Here is a 22,516-nt window from a genome sequence, read left to right on the forward strand (position 1 = left end):
TATAGCAGGCTCCCTGAGCTGTGTTTTCCCCTCTCATCCGGAATAGCCCCTAGTATCATGTCGAATGATACATTGTGAGTATCTGTTAGCTATTTCACAGCCTAGAAAGAAAATGGGGCAATAAGCTTTCCCACTGCAATAGTGTGGCAGGATCTCAGATTTACACCTTTGAATGTCTGGAGATCCTCCTAAACCTGCAGAGATCTGCTGGCTGCAGTGGTTTTCACTGTGCTGCTTGCTTTGGTTGATATGGGTAGGGTCCTGCTTCCATTCAGATACAGGGTGTCAGGTCTGTCCTTACCTAAACTCGGAATGATTCCAATGCTTCCGTAGAGTAGAAAAAGATTCAAGACATTTTGGCTGTACCTTTGCACATATGTATATCATATATATTTCACAGCCCTGATGTGCTGCATACATGAACCTCCCAGACTGACTAAGTAGATTTGGGCTCTATTTCTGTCCCTCCTCTCCAGTGTTCATGTGTAGAAGGTTGTTCCCTGCAATCTGCTTCACCTTTCCACTTCAGCCTTTTTACATCATCTGTTGCATGCAGTGTGCATCTATAGCAATTACTAGCATGTGTATGTAAATGTGTGTTTGTGTCTTTTGGCCATTTAAGGGTATATTTACTTAATGTGGAACACCTTTAAATAATGATGATAGATGTTTGTCTGTCCATCTGAGTGTCCAGGACAGACTGTTGTCGTCTTCCTTCGCAGTCTCATGAACATTAGTAGAGTAAATCCAGTTTTCACAGAGCCATACTTTTGATTATTTCAATTTACCAACATAACAGCATTTTAGCATAACTCTTCTGTGCTGATTTCCTAATTAAAACAACAACAAAAAAGGCAAAACAAATCACAAAACCCAAAAGCTAATGGAAGGGGGAAGAAAAAGAACAGCAGGTTTATGTGAAAATGTACTGCTCCCACTAGTTTTCTGCTGGCAGGAATTCAGGATATTTAGATTCACAGCATAGATTTCTGCAGTTTTATCTGAAATCTAACCTTGCAGAAGTTTGATTCTAAAATGCTGGCTTTGTTGCATAAGGACTTGAGCAGAGGTATTCTACTAGACGAAAAAAGAGAGTAGAAAATTAGGAATTGTTGCATCTGTTCTTGGTTTGAAAATAAATATAGTCCTTAAACTGCAGACTGTCACTAAGGACAGATTTGGCTCACCTGTTCGGAAAGCTGATATGACTGAGTGAATGATTATTTACAACCTGGCCAAGTTTAATATCAACCAACATTGTATTCAGTACAAATGGCCCTTGTCAGAGTTGTGCATGCTCATGAGGGGACTCGGTGAAATGAGAGAATGCTCATTGGAAATGCTCTGCAAGTAGCAATAAAGGGACAGAATTATACATGTTGCCATTAAAATAATGAAATTCTGTAAGGCCATGTGACATTCTGGATGATGCTCAGAGGTTTTCCCAGAAAAAAAAAGCATTTCTGAAGGGCAGCTTTTCCTGAGTTTATTAATTTGGCCAAATATACCCGTATTTATAAGATGATATAGTTGTTGCCACCTATCAATTTTTCTTCACTTTCATTCTCAGGAAAGAAGTCCGCATTTTCAGCCCATGCTCCCTAAAACCATTTCTCATGAGGCCAAGAATTAACCTGGAAAATTGTAATTATAAATTTTAAATTAGAAATTTTTAGTTATAAATAACTAAAAGCGTGAGCTTATAAAGAAAAGCAACAGGAGTTACTGCTACAGTCTGTGTCTATAATACATATAATTGAGTGATATAAATCAAATGTGATATTAACAGCACTTGGCAACATCTCTTTATTGTTACATGCAGTGTATATGGACATTATGTCAATTTAAGGTGAGCATGCCTGTCCCTTGAGCTGCTGTTAAGATCCTGTGTGATTTTGCTGTTGTTACACATCTCCATTTTGGGAGATGCCCAACACAATGGTGGCATTTTCTCTTACAGGGCTTTAGATCCAGTCCTCGCCATGCCAGGAGACGTGTAACACCTCGCCTGGAGGAAACACAGCCTGTGGTGGAAGCTCACCATCTAAGTGAGCAGGAAACTTCTGTAAGAAAAAGAAAAATCAAGAAAAGCAGCCGAGTCCAACCAGAATTTTACCATTCTGTTCAAGTCACCCCAACTCGAAAGCCTGTAAGTATTCTACCTTTAGGGATAAATAGCACTTAAAGTTATAAAAACACATATAATTAGGGGCATGTAATATAATTCTAATTTTTTGGCTATTCATATTCTCTTCCTCAGTTTAAAAACCTTTTCAATTCTCATATTCAGCAGCAGATCCAGACAAAAGTTGCTAAGACTGTATTTAATGTTGATGCATAACTCTAAAAAATAATCCAGTTCTGAAGAGGGTTCTTTGAATTTTGGTTTTTAAAATTTATTATTTAGACTATAGACTATAATCAAATCAGACATTTAATTTGATACTTTTATAGTGATTATTCTTAACAGGTTTTTATAGCAAATGTGCATTTTGTTGAAATTCCTTACTCAGATTTAACAGAGATGCTATGTACTGAAACAGATTTATACTAAATATCGTTACTAGATCCAATTTTGAGGTCTCTTCTACTTTATACAGTGTTTACAATCTTTCTGCTCAACAAAACTTAGATCAAATCTCATAATTCTTTGCTCCTCAGCTTGATTTACACACAGTTCTTTTAGTACTGAAAACCTACTTTTAGTATGGAAATATGACAGTTTGAGACATACAGTTCCTAATGCAGATTTAGGTGAAGACATATTCTGTTCTGCAGGCATAATGCATTTTTTGTTTTTAATGAGAGCTCATTGCTTTGACACATTCTCTGAATAACTTTTCTGTGCTGGTGTTATGGTGCTTGAACAACTTCTATGAGGTCAGTATTATTGAAGAGGTAACTATTGAGCATACCCTAAACCAGATTATCTTGCAGTTGCTGGAACCTAACTGAGCCTTTTCTAGATTAGTGTTAACTGAGCACCAAGAATTATCAGTGAGCCCTGAAGATGGTTTGAGGAAGCATTCCTTAATGTAATTACATTGCCTGAGAGAAAGAGCAACTTCTGCAAAGAAAGCCATAGTTGCCAACAACTGCCAGAATTTTTCTCTATTACCTGGATTTGTTCCTCTGCTTTCACTTCACTAGTCCCCATTTCCCTCTGTTCTCTCTTGCTTAGATTTATGATTTATTTTACACTGCTCATGTTTTTGTGATTTATCTGATGGATTTGTCTTCTACTCTTCTTAAAGGATCTGCTGTCACTTTCTTCTCAACCATCTCCCTTTCACTCCCATCCTATCTTACTTTCTGGACTACTTTGTCTAGCTCTGTTATTAAGTCTCCAGCCTCCCACCAGGCTCCCTCTGTTCATTATTCACTTCTGGTCCTTCCTCTGCTCTGTTGTCCTTCTTTCACCTCTTCCATCATCAGTCCTTATTTTTCATACTGCTCTTCTTGGGTTTGTTTTTTTCATTCCCTTTTTTGTTTATTCCCTTTTCCATGGTAGGCCTATGCCAAGGGTAAGCCTGCCTGTCACTGCTGAGGCTGTAACCAATTGCCAGTGATTACTAACATTGGAAAAAGAGCATCAGTGCCACTGAATTAAAGAGCTGAAACTGTAGAAATGGTGTAAAGCAACAAAACAAGCTTGGAAGAACGGATTAGTGAAGCTAAGAAGGTTCTGCTTTTTCCAAAAGTCAGTAGCATGTCAGGGACTTAAGAACTAGCAAAATAAAAAAAATAAAAATAGAAAATGTTCAGTGTTACTATGTAACCTCATTTTTGTATAATTTCATGTGTCTGCTAAGATCTACCACTGTGTTCTAGGGTGTCCTAGGTTTCAGTGAAACAATAATAAATCCCAGATTTAGAGAAAACTTCTCTCAGCTGTCATCATTATGTCACTCCCATGAAATTGCTTTTGCTGCATATCTTTTATAGAGTTATACAATTCTTTTGATAGCTTTTCCTTCTACAGCCTTGATGAATGCACATTTCTACCAAAATAAAATAAATTTTCTTTGTTAGACTACAATCCAGAAAACGTAAGTCACCAATTTAATTTCTCATGGACATTGTAAGTTATTCTGACTGTATTATTAATGCCATGGTGACAGGGTGAGTAAGGTTTATGCCACTGCCATGACAAATCACTGCAGTATTGTGAAGTTCCAGGCAGTCACCAGGATGTCCATCCTGCAGTTTATTGCACCTTCATCCCACTTAGTCTCAATGCCTTGAAATTGAGAGACTTTTGACCTTCATCTTTGTACAGTTTTACATGATTCAGTGCCAGAAATGCTCTTTTTAATCTGTATAATTTCTTTTCCCTTTCCCCCCCTGCTATTCCTAGCTCTGGCCACTTGATCCACTCTAAATAAATCATCTGTTGTCTTGATGTTTACATTAACAGCCATATTCTGCTGAGTCATCACTTGAAAAAAGTAGGGTATGGTATCTGCTAACCAGAAGACATAATTTCTCTCATAGAACAGTTCTCCTTTTTGGTTTGTTTTCTGTCCCTACTCATGCCTTTTTGTCCCCCTTTTTTTCTGACAAGAATGGTATCTCCAAAGTAGCTATAAAAGACCTTATGGAAATCTTTTTCTTTGCTCCAGCAAATTTTTAAGTCCTGAAATATGTTAGCCTGTTTTGTTGTCATATTAAGATAAATGCATAAAGACTTTTCAGATATTTCATTAAGAGCTTTGGTGGATATTTAGATGCTAGGCTTTCTTATTCTTGCTAATTTAGACTATTTCGTATTTGGTTGGTTTTGTTGTGTCTAAATCTTGTTTTGCAGTTTCCTAGCTGCTGCTATAATTATCTGAATTTTCTTGTATTATTTCTTACTTCCTGCATAGCAATCTGAGATCTTTCCAGTATTGTTCCTGATCTTGTCAGAACTAAATTAGTTGTAATTGTTTGGATGGGAGTAATCCTGCTGAAGACAATAATTGCTCCACTTGAATATCTACATGAGGAGATGTTTGGAGAAATAGAACATTAGTTTTATCTGAAAATTTATTTTTTTTTTACACCTTCCAGGTAATTAATAGAGACATTAAATGTATTTTGTGCTAATATTGATCCTTGCCAAACAAGGTTTATAAGCCATTTTCATTTTTATTTATCTTACTCTAGTGGAACATGAACACAGTGCTGAGGCTTCCCCTTTTAGGCTATGTTGTTATATCTCATGCCCAGTACGTCACCCTCTCATTAGTGGCTGCATTACTTGTGCTGACATTCTCTATAGGTGACAGTTTTACATCAGCTTCATCTAGAGGAGAGTACAGATACCCATTACTGACGTGTACTTTGAATTTTTGAACATGATGGAGAACCGCTGAGAGCAAACAGAACGGTGTTTTTTAGATTGGTGTGACTGCCTGCAAGTCAAGGGAGTGTTACATATTGCTCCTTTCACAAGCTGAGTACCTGATTCTGTATAGGTAATTAAATTTTCTGAAAGTGCAAAAATCTCTTGTGAGTGTGCTGCTGCCCAGCAATACTTCTCCAGGGCAGATTTTAAATTGAGGGTTCTATTACAAGCATTTTTAAAGTATTATCTATATTTTAAATAGCACTTGTGCTCCAAAGCCAAGTATAAAACATTGCAGATTATTCACAGGTGGCCTTGAGTTTGTGTAAACATATGTGGCTCCTGAGCTGTAGGGTTAGTTAGATGTACAGTTCTGCTAAATGATGCTTGTATGTCTATGAACATAATTGAAACAAGATGCAAAGCAGCATCTTTTGACATCTCTGTTGTTAAACAGAGGGGCTCCTAACTCTACTGTCTTGTGCAGCCACCAAGGATTATTTACAATCATGAGATGTAGTACCAAAATTTGCACTTTTGCTTGTCATGATCACTCTAAGATAAGTGGTAGATGAGACTACAGAGACAGGGTGATAGATAAACCTGTTTTCTTCACTTTCAGATGTGAAAGCCCTCTTTCTACTCAAAGGCCTTGTACTTTGCACATCCAAAGATGATCTTTTTGATGATTTTGCCCAGAACTGTAGTAACAGCATATATTGAGGTGATTATTTACTGAGTATTGTTACAAAGGAAAGTATCTCTGAAAAAACCTACAAAGAATAAACTGTTGACAAATAATGATCTCAAAACCACTGCTGATTGTAGGTATTCCTCAGGGTCTCCTAATTTACCTGTTTCTAATTATTTAAAGACTGGCCTTTGCTGAAGCAATTTAGCTCCTTAGGGGTGGGTGCAGCATTGCTACAAGTCACTACAAGGAAAACAGAGAGAGGTCAGATGTCTGGGAGGTCACATCTGAAAAAAACCTGATTTGAGCAGCTTCATTTGGCTCCACTGAGACTAATCTCATGGCTAAAGTGAAACTTGCACTATGAATACCCTGATGAAGAAACCATGAAAACAAAGTTTGATCAATTTTTAATGCTTGTAAAACCATAGGCTGTCCCATTCATGGTCTTTTCAGCTATCCTGTTTTTTACCTATATGTTGTGTTTAAGCCTTAGAACTTGTGGGAAAATGAGTATTAGAATTCTGTCTGAAAAACACTTAAGAGTTTTTTTAAATATCTGATACTAAATAATTTATAGAAGTCTCAGAAATCTCTAATTTCTCACACCTTACTTGAGAAATGTATGATTTTTATATGGGTAATGTTATTCTACAGGGCCCTTTAGGAGTTTTTAACATCTCATTAAATAATATCAATTTCATTAATTTTCATTTATTCTTACTCTGATGTTATGTACTAATTTTCCAATATCACTATGTCCTTTACATGCTATTCAAATGACTTAAAACGTATGAGATGCAAATATTGCCCATAACCCTGCACAAGACTTGGTCATTTCCAACTACTAGCTATTTAATCTATAGATTGCATTCATATCTTCTTTCTTTTGGAGACATCTGCTCATGCTGGATTGTGTCTCCTTTGTATTGCATTTAGAAGCAAACTTAGCAAAACATTATCATGCCCTCTTTCACTTTCAGCATTTTTATTAACATTATATTAATGTTCTCAAATGTATGACAAAGATGTGAGCTGTCATATTCTGCATGCACGTGTGCACACACACATGCACAGATCCTCTCTCAGGACAGCCTGAGCACAGCCATACTGAACAAAAACAGGGATCATATGAATCCCTATAAAAAGGGAAAGAAGAACTGCATTTTTTTCATTTTTGAGACTGCTATGGTTTAGCCTGGTAAGCAGCTAAACAGGGATGGCACCACAGAGCTGTTTGCTCACTCCCCCCAGTAAGATGAGAGGAGAGAATAAGAAAAAGGTAAAACTTGTGGGTCAAGAGAAAGTTTAATCAGACCAAAAAGGAAGGGAAAATACTAAGAATTATAAAGCAATGTACAAAACAAACGATGTCCATGCATCAATGCAGTTGCACAGCACCTGCTGACTGATGCCCAGCCAGTCCCTGGACAGGAGGAGCCTGCCACCCTCAGCCAGCTCCCCCCAGTTTTGTTGCTCAGCATGATGCCATATAGCATGGAACATCCCCTTGATCAGTTGAAGTCAGCTGTCCCAGCTGTGCCACCTCCCAGTTTCTTGTGCTGGCAGGGCAGAATGAGAAGGTGAAGGGTCATTGATGTAGTGTCAGCCATGCTCAGCAATGACTAAATCATCAGTGTGTTATCAACATTATTCTTACCTTAAATCCGAAACACAGCACTGCACCAGCAACTAGGAATCAAAATAACTACCACAGCTGAAACTAGGACAGAGGCTTAAAAGATATTGATGGGGATTTTGAGAAGCTCAGTTTATTAGGTGATGGTTTCATATTGTTTTTAACAAGATTTAAGCATCTGGCCATCTCAAACATTCTTTAAAATACCTCAAGGAACCTATTTTAGGTGCATAGGATCTCTGTAAATATGACTATTAATGCTAAATCCAGTCATGTTTGAAATGAAGAGAAAGCTTTCAGTGGCCATTAGGTTGACTTTGAAGTCAGGTCTTTCTCCAAGAGACTGTTTACATATCTTTTTTGGACCGCTGTGTTTTATTGCTTTTCTTATAGCAAGTAACTCCACACTGATACATTCTTCATAAACAGATTTACCCAAAGAGTTCATTTTTCCGCTGTTCTTCCAGCTTCTGTGACCTCCTCCCTTGCTGCCTGCTCCCGATTTCCTCTTGGCTGCTTTTCCCTCTCCACCCTGCAGCTCATCCATTGCGTTATAGCAATTGCCCGTTTCTTCCACTCCCTTTGCCCAGCTCCTAGGCAGTTCAGGTTTTTGAAGGGATTTCTTAAAGCTGTATTGCCATGAGTTTCACTAGGCCCTGGAGGTGATTGCATTACTATTTTAAAACTACTTTTTCCTAAAACACAACAGCGGTATGTTAAGAATTAGATCTGGGATTTAAAACGTTTGTTGTCTTTCTAGTGATTTATTTTCCTATAGGTGAGGTACTACAGCTATTAAGCATAGTACAAAAGAAACAGGTTAATTGCAATAGTGCTAATAATTGATAACACATGACTAGAAAAAGACATAAGAAATAAGCATAGCAGTAACAGTACAAATCTGTATTTAGAGCACCTTCACTCACTTCACTGCTAGCTCTTATTTGGAGGGTTAAGGTCATTTGAATTGATTGTCCTCTGTGGTGACAGATCACAGATCATGCTTGTTTTGAATATGTTTACTTAGACTTAAAGTTACATGGTTGAAAATTGCATAGAATCTGTTATTTCTCTGTACAGCATTGCAAATCATCCTGTACCTGTGGGCAAAGCCCTCTAATATAGCAGGATTTTTCTTGATAGGTGAGCTGATTGCATACCATTTTTATTTTGTCTGAGTCAATTTTCATTCCCATGGCAAATACTTATTTAGTGAAAATGATGTGAGAACTTAAACCAGTCTAACTGTCTTTCATCTAAAGTGTTCAAAGCAGGTCAAAGTGCACCTTTGGTCCTTGGAGCTGAAGCTAACTTGCTACTAAATTAGAACTGAATGAGAGAAAATACTCTTCAAATGTTGTATCAAAAAAACAGTTGTGAAACTCTGGCTTGAATAATGTCAAATTTTTTTGCCACCATCATTTTGCCATGATTTCTATTAACTGGGATTTTGTGTTCATTGATAAAATTTTACTACATGCATGCTGCACAGCCTCACTGAGAAATGAAATCTTTAGCTGTTCAGAATTTTTCTTTTTTAAATCCCAGTGTCCTTCTGGGAGAGCTAGTAATAGAAACCTATGCTGCTAAAATGTGCTAGCAGTCTTAACTGTAAGAAAAAATGTTCTATGTATGTGATTATAAATGGTAAATTCTGTACAGTAGCTGAAAGCAGGATAAAAAGAATTAATCAGCTCTGATCTTGTTGATAGTGTTGTTTGCACAACTTAAAATGACCAGTAATTGTCTCACAGATGCATAGTAATTATAGTCTAAATGCAGATGTTTCCTTTTCCTTCACTGCCATAAGAGTCACTCTTCAGAGCTGTATTGTGTAACATCCTACTGTGGCACATAAAAGTACATCTTTATATAGCAAGGGACTCCCTTATCCATTTGTATTTATATATAACACTACACATGGGTATGATGTTAAAAGAATAGTTTGGCAGAGGCAAGTATTTAGATATTATCAAGCACTGGAATAAAGGTTACACGTGCAGTTTTAATTCAGTGTGTTATGTGTCTGCGTTGTCATACAGGCTTTAATTGTGTGATGGTGTACTGGATTTTCACACTCTGTATTCATCATGGGGTGGAAGTGCTCCTAGGATGACTCTTATGTGTAGGAGTTCTGCTGCAGAAGTTGTAGAGCGTATAAATGAATAAAACAGGAGATAGCAGGAAGACAGAAGCTCTCTTATTTCTTTAAAAAGAATGAGTGCTGCTTTGGAGATTGAAGGGTGGGCACAGGGTCATTGTAAATGAGCTGAACAACTGGTTTGAAATATTTTTTTATCTTCCATTTTCTAAGTGCCTGAGTCGAAGCATGTAGCTGGGTTTATAGAAGTTCTTAAGCTGCCATTCACTACTGAAGCCTGTGTGTGCTGTAGTCCGAGTATTATTGATATATAATTTTAATGTCTCTTAGAAGTCAGATCCCTGGTGTCTCAATTTGACCTAGGTAAGAAAAAAATGTAACTCCTGTTTTATTTTGCATCCTGTATAATGGGAGTGAAGCAGTCAGATACTACTGTAGTGATGAGCACCAAAACCCAGCCTATTAAATAATAGTTCCTTCTTCACACTAGTATTTGAATAGCATGAAGTAAGTTAAGTTCTAGGGCTGCCCATTGAACTGAGGATAACAAACAAAATACTGAATAACTGTTTATGGAATGAATATCACTCATCATTTGTACTAAATAAAAGCAAGACTTTTCTTAAGAAAATTACTAAGAATGTAATAGTATATGATCACATCATTATGACTGCATCATAATATACAAATAAACAGGCTGAATCAAGGCTGCCTAGTGAACCTTAAGTCTGGGATTTGGTAATATTTTAGCACTTAACTTTGCAGCCTTAAGAAAAGCATTTTAACAGGAACTTTGTGTTTAGTTTCCTACTGTTAAAAACCAACTGGAAAAGCTCTGCTGTGTAGCTCATTGGCAGGTTTTGACACTTCAACTACAATATGGAAAATTCTGTTGGATTTCAAGGAGAGACTGATGGCATTTGTATTCCTCATATGAATCAGTAACATAGGGGAGGAGGTATTTTTTTTTTTTCTAGAGGAACTCTCAGATATTTGCTAATGGCCAGAGTTGGGGTGAAATTTCCTTCCAGGCTCCTTAGGGGAATGCACTTTCCTGTGCTCATTCTTCCCAAGTGTGGCTGTTTCTGCCATGTCTCCTCCAGCCTGCTCCTGACCCGCCTCTGCCAACTCCTTCCTCTCTGTCCAGTCCTCACTCCTCTGCTGACCTTGGCCCTTCTGTTCTTGCTCTGTCAGTTCTTGTTTCACTCCTTCATGTCACAGCCCTTCCCAGGTTCACCTGGTCAGTCCTCTCATTGCTCTGAGGCACTTGTTCCAGCTGTCTCTTTGATTTCTGTGCCTCCCTGTGGCCTCTGGCTGCATACTCCGTTCCTTGTCTCTAGTCCATCTTCTCTGAAACCTTCTCAGTTCACACCCTTCTTGTACATTAAACTACCTTGTTCAAAGCCTCTTGCAGAGGCAGTACCAGTTTCATGCCAGCATGTCGGCTCCTAAGCTCTCCCCCAGTCTGCTTCCTCCAGCACCGATGGTTACTAATCCCAACAGTTACCTTGCAGGTCCACTTCTCCTGTAGTCTTTATCCAGAGTCTGCTGCTCCCTCGAATGCTCTTCAGCTGCAGGTCCTAGACTCTGGCAGTCTCTGTTTGTCCCCCAGGCTGTCAGTCCCAGTGTATTTCTCCAGCCCTTTCCTGCAGCATGCCGGTTCCGGTGTTTGTCCTCTCCACATTCACATCATACGGCTTCCTCCTCCTGTACGTGGAACAGCCTCCTGCCTCTCAGGTCTGGTGCCTGCCTTCCCCTGCTCTTCATGCCTCTTGTCTGCACTGCCATCAACCTGAAACCACGGCAAGCAAGGATTAAATGCAAAGATTAGTTTTTCCTCTGGATCTCCAAGCTGGAAGGATCCTGGTCAGCTCCTTAATGGGAGGATGGTAGGTGTCCCGAGCGTGGTGGTAAGAGCTGTGAGGGTGAAATTTGCTTGGTCATTCTGTGATGGAGGGGTATTGGTCTGGCAGACCTAAAACCCCTGAGAGACTCTTTGGGGAGCCAGTCGGAAGGGATTTCTCAGAGATACAATTGAAGACATTTTAGTTGAGAAATTTGAACCTTGTTAAAAAAAGTCTGGTAAAATAACTTGGTTAGTTACCTGAACACTAGAAATAGTAAAATCAAACTATTTACCTTTGCAAAGAAGAACTACTAGCAGGAGAGATTGAAAGAACGAAAAACAGGTAAGAGGAGATAAAATACAGGCTATGAATACACCAGGGAAGGAAAAAAGGTTATTTAAGGAAATGAACATTGTTGTTGCAAAAAAACCCCCAAAGACCAGGAATAAGATTGAGGTGCAAACTAGAAGATCACTTGTAATCAAGACAGTAGGAGGTTCTGCAGCAGTTTTCCTGCCAGAGCAGTGAGATCAAACACAAACTTTAAAAGTTTTACTTTATACTCTCTGATGCCAGGGATAGCAGATGATATTTATACCTCAAAGACTTATCATTCTGACAAATGTAGACAGATTTTTAACAAAGATGGCAAAAGACTTATGTCTGGCTTAAAGCATATTCATATTTGAAGTATCCATCCCAAAACTTACAGTCTTCTCAGAAAAAGATCGCTGGGATTTTTTTTACTGTTTACAAATAACTACTGGGTGTTTTCATAATCTTGCTCTCAGGATTCTCAGTCAGCTTTGGCTAAAAATTTTCAAGAAAATTAAACCTTGGGAAGGGGATATTTTTCTAGCAAATTTATGGTAAAGGAACTCAAAATGGATTTTATAAGAGAAAATCTCATAATTTAATTATGATTATAAGAATATGTATTTTTGAATAAATGTTGATTGATTGCTGGATTGAGTCTTCAAATTTAGTTCTAAAACATGGAATTAGAAAGAGTTTGAAAACTTGTTTATTTCTATAAGAAGGCAAATTATAAGTCAGGAGAGTTAACTGTTGTTACTAAAAGCAGAATATCAGTACTACTGTTTTAGATTTTCCTAATACCATTTAAAAAAAAATTCTTCTATGTCCCCTTTTTATTTTTTCTTGAAAACATTCTATGCCCATCACAGATTCAAAAGCTACTTAGAACTTTAATTTGCTTTCCAGAGCAAATTAAATATGTATTGTTATGATTATTACAATACTAAAAGTATTGATAGCTTTTATAGCAGGAGTAATTTAGTTAACTCTTAAAACATAAAGATATAATATAATACAGTCTACGAGGAGTCTACGAGATCTACGAGGCTGAGGAAAAGGATTTGAAGCTGATTTCTTATTCCAGAGTCTTCCTCTGTTACTTGGTTGCCCTTGTAGGTGTAGTAGGCAAATAAAACTCTGTATGCCTTTCTCAAATCCTAGTTATTTTGTCATGTTATGCTCTTTTGTGTCTGGCAGACCAGGAGGATCTGGGTCTGCCATATCTGAATGAATACAAAATAGCTGCAATTAAAAATGAACACAAGATTTAATTTTACACTGGGAAGTTTTCTTACAACAGTTATATTCAACAGTCATCTAAGGTACATACATTCACATACAATAATTGACCATTTTGAGAACATGAAATCCTGACATTTTAGGTATTAATATAGGAAGCATTAATTTTGGAACAAGATAATGATAACAGAAGAGCACTTATATTTTCCTGATGGATTTAGCATAAAACTTAACTAAAATACCTATTGCCCATGCTGTAACTTCTCAGATACTCACAGCTCAAAATACTGTTTCCCCATTGCAAAACCTCCAATACATTTCTGTTTGCTTCTATAATGTAGGTAAGCTATTTCAAGATTAAATTCTGCAATTCATTGGAAAACTAAGAAGAGAAAATGGATGAGGAATAAAGGAATGGATTTAGTATATAACATATCATGGCTGTCATGTTGATTATATTATTAATTTTTAAATGACTTTCAGAAAGAATCCACATTTTTGTTAGCAGTTTTACTAAGAAGCTGTTCAAAAGAGCTAATGGCTTTGGCATGGTTATTAAACAATATTATTTGTCCCCACTTGCATGCAGGTCTTGGTTACACTACAGGAAGTATGCCTTGCTTTTCAACATAATCATATGAAAAAGAAAAAATAGCAAGCAGGTTTTCCTTGCACAGCAACATACTTGTTTTTATCTCATGATGGCTATCTTCCTTGGTGGATGTTGCTGAGATCTGTGAAGATTACTTTGACAGTATCTGATCCCTCAGCTCAATCTCACACTTAACAGAGAAGCATCTGTGAAATGTGATAAATGTGAAGCATCTACCAACTTTCTGTTCCTGAATCAGAAACTCTGCTTGTTGTAGTGTAATTTATTATACACTAATTAATTTTTTTAGCTACTAGAAGCTGGTATTGCTTCAGACCAATGTATTAGTGCTTGAAATTTGGTGTAGTTCTGCAGAATTCATACATAAGCTGCACAGTGGTTCCTGTTGCTTCCATTGCACATGTCCCATTCAGGGGCTACTTCAATATTTTTCCCAATTACTACTTAAAGTAGAATGTAGAAGTAGCTGTCAGAGCAGGGAACAGAGCCCAGCACTTCCATCTCCCCAGAGAGCACTGTGTGCTCCAATGTGGAGTGGCTATGCTCCCTCTTCCTCTTTTCCCATTCTACATCTAGAAATCTTAAAATTTATTTTTTTTAAACATTTTTCCTCAACCAGGAGGTCATTGAGGAATAGTCTCCAGACTGGCTGCTGGGAGATGAGGGTCTGAGCCTAGGTCTCAAGCTTCCTTTGATAATAAGGGAAAGACAAACAGCCTCTTCACTTCCCTTAGAGTTCAAAGGAAATGGATGCTCTCTGCTATTATGAAACCTCCTCAGTTTCAGAAGAAGGTTTGGGTATGCTTAATGTCCCTCAAGAATGAGATGCTTTCTCATGCTGAGTGAACAGTTTTTCTGACCATTTGGTTCTACTAAAAGCTCAGTTTTGCATCATGTCACTTTTATATAAATAGATGGCTATCAAATAAACATAATTTAATGTTACAAAACTGTGTTGCAACACCCAAGTGCGCAAGTGGATCTAGCCCTATATCCATTTTGAATTTCATGTCCTCAAATAACCTATTTCTTCCAGAAAAATTGCATCCATAATGTTATTTTCAAAGTGGGGGAATGATACAGATTGACCTACTAGCATCCAGAAAATACCTCATCTTCTTCTGAAAGCCTACGAAAGCATCAGAATTTCCTTGTGTAAATACAATCACAGACTCAACAATGCATGTGATAGAATAAATATTGAATGCTAACTTCCATCTTCTCCTGCCTTTTGAAAGAAAGAATGTAAGTTCTCTCTACAAAGCTAGTAGATACTGTCTTGATGTTTGAAAAGCCTACCTGTTTGCAAAGATAGTTTAACATAAAGCCAGACCCTGGATAATCAGGAGTTTCAGATTTAGTGTATTTGCCTTCCAGCTTTCTGTTTATTGTTTTATAACATTAAATACAAACCTAGAAACGTTGTAGTGATTTTCATATTTCCTGATAATACAGGTGCTTGGAAGTATGGATGTCCTCTTAAGTGAGTGGCACAGAACCAAAGAAAAATATTAATTCCCTATATCTGCAGCTGCACTGGTGATTTTTTTTTTTTTTTTAACTTGGATTTACATTGTCCTTGTTTGTGCTTTCATTTGTGTGTGTTTTGAATTTTGATCATTTCTGACAACATGCAATCCCAAGGGACTCACATAGCCTGATTACATACATTGGATGTTTTGTGTTCTGCATTGCATTATCATCTAACCAGGTTAAAGTGGTAAAGATTTACTAATGGGAACATTCAGTTGCCCTAGATTTTGTCTTAAATTTGTTAATTTATTTTACTTTAAAAGTTGATCCACTTCAATATGATTCAGTCTGGGATGCTAAAGGACAAAAATAGCTGTTTACTTTCAATTGATATTCTAAATTATTTTAAATTAGAAGGAATTTTGCTGTAACACACTGAGTAAAATAATTGTTCTAGTGCTTCATTTCTGTTGATATTTTTCTATTTCCCACAATGAGTACAATAAAAGAAAAAATATATATTCCAGGAATTCTGAGATAGTTTAGTATAAGTGAAATATAAATAATTCATAATTAAACTGAAAATTAAATGTCAGTCAGTGTTGACCTGTACTTCCCACAGCTTCCAAAAACCACCTTAAAAGGACTCACTGCAGTGGACAATCTTCTTAAAGATAAAATGTGAAAGTACAAGCTATTTGATTAGAATTCCGCTGACCAGCACAATCTCTGATGTGTTATAGTGTCGGGGAATTTTTGTAATATGAAGATAATTTGGTATCAGCCTTGCAGTAGCTTTTCCCAACTGGTTTGCCTGACCGAATTTAAAACCTGACCTGGGCTAATGCTTCCTCCCCCAGGAATGACTGAACAGTTCCCGCTGTTCTTGACCCTTTCAGCTCCTATTTACAGGTGGCTTACCCGATCTCTGGCGGTGTGCAATACCCTACACCATTTGCCAGCTACAGCATCTTACACTCTGATCTTCTGCAGTGCCTCACCTACGACAAACAGCGCTGCTTTCCCTCCTCAAGGGCAATCATGTCTTGGAACTCGGCCGAATCCCTCTTACAAGAAGTATACTAAACGCTTCTTTGCAATCATTCCCGTTACTGGAAACCAGCTCGCTTTTACGGCAGGGTTGGGAGCCTGACGGACCCTCCGGCGGCTGCTGTAGTGCCCTGGTTTCGTGGAGCCGGGCTCCCGGCAGTGCCGCTCCCGCGGAGCCGCGGCCGCCGGGCACCGGTGTGCGCTGTGCACCCCCGTGCGGCCCCGGCAGCGAGCAGAGCCCCGCAATCCCGGCCCTGGCAGTGCCGATCCGCTTGCTGAGCTCCCGTGGCTCCCCGAGTGTCCCCGCAATCCGGCCCTGGCAGTCCCTCCGCTTGCTCAGCCCCCGTGGCACCCCGAGTGTCCCCGCAATCCCGGCCCTGGCAGTCTCTCCGCTTGCTCAGCCCCCGTGGCTCCCCGAGTGTCCCCGCAATCCCGGCTCTGGCAGTCCCTCCGCTTGCTCAGCCCCCGTGGCTCCCCGAATGTCCCCGCAATCCCGGCTCTGGCAGCCGCTCCGCTTGCTCAGCCCCCGTGGCTCCCCGAGTGTCCCGGCACAGCCGGTGAGCCGCTCCCGCGGAGCAGCGACACGGGCTGCGCACAGACCGCCAGGCTGCCGAGCAGCGGCAGCAGCAGCGCAGAATCGGAGACGGAGAACAAGCAGCTATAGCAACTGGGCTGTGACCTTACAGGCCTTCAAGCTAAGAGCGGCCAAGCCCTGATCCTTTCTAAGTCCCTAAGAGCAGGCTCATGTAGCCCCCCAAAAAGCACTGTGTTATTATTAATTGTTGCTTTTCACATGCATACAGCCGTGTACTTTATACAGAAATAACAGAAGTGCCTTACACATTTTGATTTTAACAGAATATAACATTTTATTTATTTACTTATTTATTTTTTTTATGCCTTGTCCTAATGGGTGGGCCAGGAACCTTTTTCAGAGTGGTACAGATGTTCTGCATGTTTTCCTATTTTTGAAACTGCTCAATATGTTGCTCTGACAATGGAATACTTATTGGGACTTAGAACTCTATCAGAGTTCTATACTATATGTTCTATATGTTCTAGTTCTATACTAGAAACATAGTGTCCAGTGAGATGAGTGATACATGAACACTGCCTGTGCAAAAGAGGAACAATTACAGAAGTCTTATCAAAGCTGTTAATTTACTCAAGCAAAGTTGTTCAGTTCCTTATAAACATCTTTGGAATAGCAAGGTAAAAATACTTAGGTATTTCAATATCTCTGTGTACACATTACTCAGAAGTATCTCCATGCTGAATAAGAAAGTAGACTCTAATTAAGGTAGAAGTTGACATTTCTTAATGCTTTCCAGATTTTGCTGTTATGAAAAATTCCTTTCTGAACTTCTTACATTACTCTGAAAATGAAACAACATGGTCCTTGAAGAGTTAAAAGCTAAAGTGGGTTTTGATTATTGATTTGGTTACTGCATGTATTAATTAAGGTAGGATAACCTAAAAGCCGATAGCTAGTTGTAATACACACAGATGCCAAAGACTACTTTACCATTGGCTGTTCATTTTGATTCCCATAAAATATGAGTGGAGCCTTCTCACACAGCTTATTTTCCAGTATTGTAGCAGAGCTGACTAAAAGGCTGACTCCTTTTCCCTAAAATTGACATTTCAGTGCATAATGAACGACCACTCAACAGTGTTTTTGGCTTCTACAGGTAGGAGATGAAATATAATAATGGGCTATGAAGGCCTCTTTGAAAAAAGAGAATCCTACTGGATAAAATTAACAACTTACTTTCAAATATAAATCTGAGAGTTGAGAGATCTTTCCTCAAAACTTCAATAGCAATTGCTATTTTACTTTATTCTTGCATATTTAAAGCTGATACATAAATACTAACAAACTATTGCTCCAGCACCTCACAACACTGTGTTTGGGCTCTTTCCAACTTTCATATTATAAGCTAGAAATGCAGAAGGTGGAAAAGATGGACGTCAGAATCTGTCTCAGTGGGTCTGTGTGATCCAGAGTTACTGGGGGTTGCTGATCAGCCAAAGGAAGGTTCAGGCCTCAAACAGGATGTTCAGAGCTGGGATTAAAGGCAACACTTTCTCTTCTATGGCAAAATCTGGAGCTAAGGACAGGCTCAAAGGAACCTAATCCCTGACTAAGCACATGAGGGGCCCTGGTAGCCCAGCTGGTACAACAAAGTGCCCTGCAGCAAGCCAAACACTTCCAGCTTCTATCAGGAGTGTGGAATGTGACCATCCTGCTTTATGAGATCCAGTTTTAAGCCTATTATAGACTGACAGCAAAATAGTCTCTGCACTAAAACAAATTATGAAGGTAATCCAAGCTGGTGTCAGACATCTCATGTTTCTGTTTTTCTGCACTTACCTTTTGCTCTCTACCTCACAAGACAGTGAACAAGAATTCAGTTAATTGGTTTTATGTATTCATTCCCTCCCTCTCAACTTGCATGTTTCAAACTTCACCATGGAGTACTGTACAAGGAGAAAAGAGAATTGGGATAGAAGAGGGTCAGAAGGGAAAAACACTAATAAGTGATCTCCTCTCATTACAGCAGATTTTTTAATGTATATTATTTTTAGTTTTATGCAAAGACTGCATCATGCTATTTCTCTGGATTATGCAGATTCTGAGTTTTAAATGGATAAAATACCCCCATGACAACTGACAGAAAAAAAAAAAAAATCAGCAGCAATACATTTTATCAGACCTCAATCATTGTACAAATTTCCTCTCTAAGTAAAGGTACCCTTTAAGCCCCTTTACAGAAAAAAAAGAAAATTAAGAAAAGGGGTACAATAGAAGCCTAAAATACTATCTGGTTTAGTATCAAATCTGGAATCTAGAATGGCTGAATGGACATGTTTCTGCGTAACCAAATATGCTGGCTTTAAACTTACAGGAAGTAGATTTTGATTAGGTATAAGGAAGTAATCCTTCACGATGAAGTTCCAGTGAGGCACTGGAACAGGTTGCCCAGAGAAGCTCTGGAAGTGTTCAAGGCCAGGTTGGATGGGGCTTTTTGCAACCTGGTCTAGTGGAAGATGTATCTGCCCTCAGCAAGGGGGTTGGAACTAGGTTGTCTTTAAAGATCCCTTCCAGCTCAAACAGTTCTGTGAGTCTGTGATTCTGCTACACATGTAGAATTTGACAACAGCACACACCTAAAAATCAACAAAATTGGAGAAGTATCAGGTTGCACTTTTGAAAGGCTGTTACAGCAGCTCCCACATGAAATGACAAATCAAACCCATCATTTTCTTGTCTTGTGCCTTGGAGATACCACAAGTCCCTTCAATCACAAAATACAGAGTAAAAGGAATAGTATCTTGCTGTCCAATGTGTCCTGATAACATGTGTTTAATGATGTACCTTAAATTTCAACATGGTGCTGAACTGTTACTGTTCACACATCTCCATTTCCCTCTTTACCATAACCAGGGAAGACAGACATGGCAGCAGTCCTCTCCCTGCAGTACATCAGTGTTTATTTACGTTTCTGGAAGAGCTCTTTTTTTGAGTGGCTGGGAAGCCAAAAGTGGATACAGTCCATACACCGACTTCAGTCGTTTGTTTGCCGAAGCCGCCTGGCAAAGTGTGACCGAAGGCTGCCCATTGTGCCCTGCTGCCCAAAGGGGCTGCTCTGAGAAATCGTGTTCCTTGCTTCCCTCCTCGCCCCCGTCCCCGTTAGGCAGCCGCGCCGGGCTGGCCCCGGGAGCGCGGGGCAGGTAATAAAGAGCGCTCCTTGGCTGCCGGCGGGCCCGGCTCTGTCCCAGGGGTGGATTTACCAGTAGCTCGGTGATGGCAAATCTTCCCCTTGTCCTGGCGGGGGAGCCAAACGCCATCGATCTGTAGCCGGGAAGGTTGGTGGTTTTTTTTTTTTTTTTCCCCTTCGGCTGTTGTTGCTGCTGGGTTTATTGTTGGGGAAGTGGGAGGCTCATTTGCGAGCTGGTTGCCCAGCCGCAGGCCACGGCTCTACCCCAACATCCTTCCAAATGCACTCCCGCTAAAGACCAGCTATTTTTTGGAGGATCACCCTCGGCACTCCGCACACGCACCCCTTTCCCCTCTAAATTCACGGCAATGGTGAGCGGCGGCCCTCTCCCCTATCCTCCTTTTCCCGTGAGATGCTTTCCACGCCACGCGGGGCGGGTGTTCGCCGGCGCCACCTGAGGCTCGTCCCGAGCTGCTCCCCACGCACCCTGTCTGTCTGTCTGTCTCCCCGTGCAGAGCTCCGGCAACGCGTCCTACCGATGCTCCATGTCGTCCTCCGCCGATTTCTCCGACGAGGAGGACTTCAGCCAGAGATCGGGGACGGTGTCGCCGGCGCCGGGGGACACGCTGCCCTGGAACCTGCCTAAACACGAGCGGTCCAAGCGGAAGATCCAGGGCGGCTCGGTGCTGGACCCCGCCGAGCGGGCCGTGCTGCGCATCGCCGGTAAGGCGCGGTCGGGGGTGGCCGGGCAGGGGGCGGCCGGGGGCCAGAGGGACCCACTTCCCTTCTCCTTCAGAGCGCGGCCCCGCCGGGCAGTGACTAAGCTCTTTGGCCGCCTTTTGCGGCTGGGTGAACTGATGCGTGTGGAAGGCGAGCCGAAACACGCGCAGGTGCGCCCATTAAACTTTCATGCGAGAAGGCATCAGCGGCTGGGGGCTGCATCCGCGGCGGGGGGCGGTTCAGCGGGGCCGGCGCTTTTTTCGGCCCAAAAGGCCGAGGCAGCCCCTGCCGCCCCGGGTGGAAGCGGCGCGGGACCGCCCGCAGCGCGGGGAGAGGCCGCGGCGGCCGATGATGCTCCGCCGGGGGCGGGGGACCAGACGCCGGTCTTTGTCCGCTCGGGGCCAGAGCTGCGCTCGGGGGGGACGGGGACCGAAACGGAGCCGCCTCAGTGTGCCTCCAGAGGCTCTGGTCGCGGCCCGGCAACAATTGATGTCGAAAATAGGGCGGAGGTCCGCATCACCCTGGCGAAAGCTGGAAAACGCCTGAAAATGAATCGCAGAAAGATGCGGCGGTCCTCAGTGCTCCCCGGGGACGCCGCTGTTGTTCTCCCCAGCCACCCCGGTTATATATGCTCCTCCGTGGGTCCCTCCCGGGACACCATTTCCCAGGGTCCCCCATCCTGGCGGCGCTGTTAGCGGGGGCAGCGCTGCGGAGCCGGGCTCCCACCAGCCGCAGGATGCGGCCGCGAGTGGGGGGGGTTGCGGAGCCGGCCCGGCCGCCCCCCGCGGGCAGGGTGCGCAGGCCGGGGTCCAGCGGGCCGGGGGCAGGGCAGCAGGGACCGCACCAGAGCGAGCCCGGCGGCGGGGTCAGGCCGGGGGCGGCGGGGGGACGCAGATGCGGCGGTGACACCTGCGGCGGTGCCGCGCCCGCCCCGCCCCTCCGCCGGGACTGCGGGGCTCCCTTCCCCGCTGCTTGCCGGCTCGGGGTCCCTCCCCTCTCGGTCCCTGCCCGCCAGCGCGGTGTCCCCGCCGGCCCCGTCAGTGCAGCAGGCGTCGCGTCCCCGCCCCGGCAGCCGCCACCCTCCTCGTGGCGGGGGAGGCGGGGGCGGGCCGGAGGCGGCGGCGGAGCTCGCCGGCCCCGCGGGCGGTGCCTCGGCCACGGGGCTGGAGCCGGGGTCTGCGGCGGGGAGGCGGCGGCCGCCGGGCTGGTGCCGCCCCCTCCGCGCTCCGAGGGGCGGCTACCGAAACCCGAGCGGCGGCGGGGGCGTTTCCTCGGCGCCTCCCCCCGCCCGCCCCCCGCAGGCTGCTCCCGGGGCTTTTCTTGTGCCGCCCCCGAGGCTGCCGGCCGCCCGGAGCCGCACAGGCGGGCAGGGCTGGGCTAGCTCCCGGCCATGGCTGGCTACCTCTCCCCCGGCGCGTATTTCTACGCCGAGGAGCAGGAGTACCTGCAAGCCTACGAGGATGTCCTAGAGAGATACAAAGGTAGGGCAGCGCTCCCCGCGCCGTATCGCCGCTCCCGCCCGGCCGCTCGCCCCGCCGGGTGTGGCGACTGCGGAGCCGGGAGGCGCTGGCGGCCAGGTGGGGCAGATCGGTGGCCCCGCGTCCCTGCGAGGGTCGGTGTGGGGGGAAAGGACGTGGGCGGCTTGTGCGATAGCTATAAATACCGTGTCACCTCAGCAGTGTGTGACAGGCGCTCTCGTGTGTTTTAAAGTCGCTTTTTCGAGTGCAGTGCGGACACAGGGATTTGTGTCTCGATATGCATTCGTATTTAAAGC

At 42.3% G+C, this 22,516-nt stretch overlaps 1 protein-coding gene across 12 annotated transcripts in view; it reads left to right on the forward strand.

Annotated features, from left to right (window-relative positions):
- The window catches only part of DST (dystonin), a 284,727-nt gene that overhangs the window by 13,826 nt on the left and 248,385 nt on the right, over nt 1-22,516 (forward strand). For 6 of the 12 annotated variants that reach the window (XM_033513007.1, XM_015620980.2, XM_015620978.2 and 3 more), the window contains exons 3-4: nt 1,961-2,149; nt 20,538-20,745. In XM_033513007.1, the coding sequence (XP_033368898.1) occupies nt 1,961-2,149; nt 20,538-20,745 (397 nt within the window). Of the gene's footprint in view, nt 1-1,960; nt 2,150-20,209; nt 20,394-20,537; nt 20,746-22,100; nt 22,224-22,516 lie in introns of those variants that run through there. The other 6 variants (XM_015620982.2, XM_015620983.2, XM_015620984.2 and 3 more) reach the window with 3 other exon arrangements.

Source organism: Parus major, chromosome 3, assembly GCF_001522545.3.
Source record: "Parus major isolate Abel chromosome 3, Parus_major1.1, whole genome shotgun sequence".
Lineage (NCBI taxonomy): Eukaryota > Metazoa > Chordata > Aves > Passeriformes > Paridae > Parus > Parus major.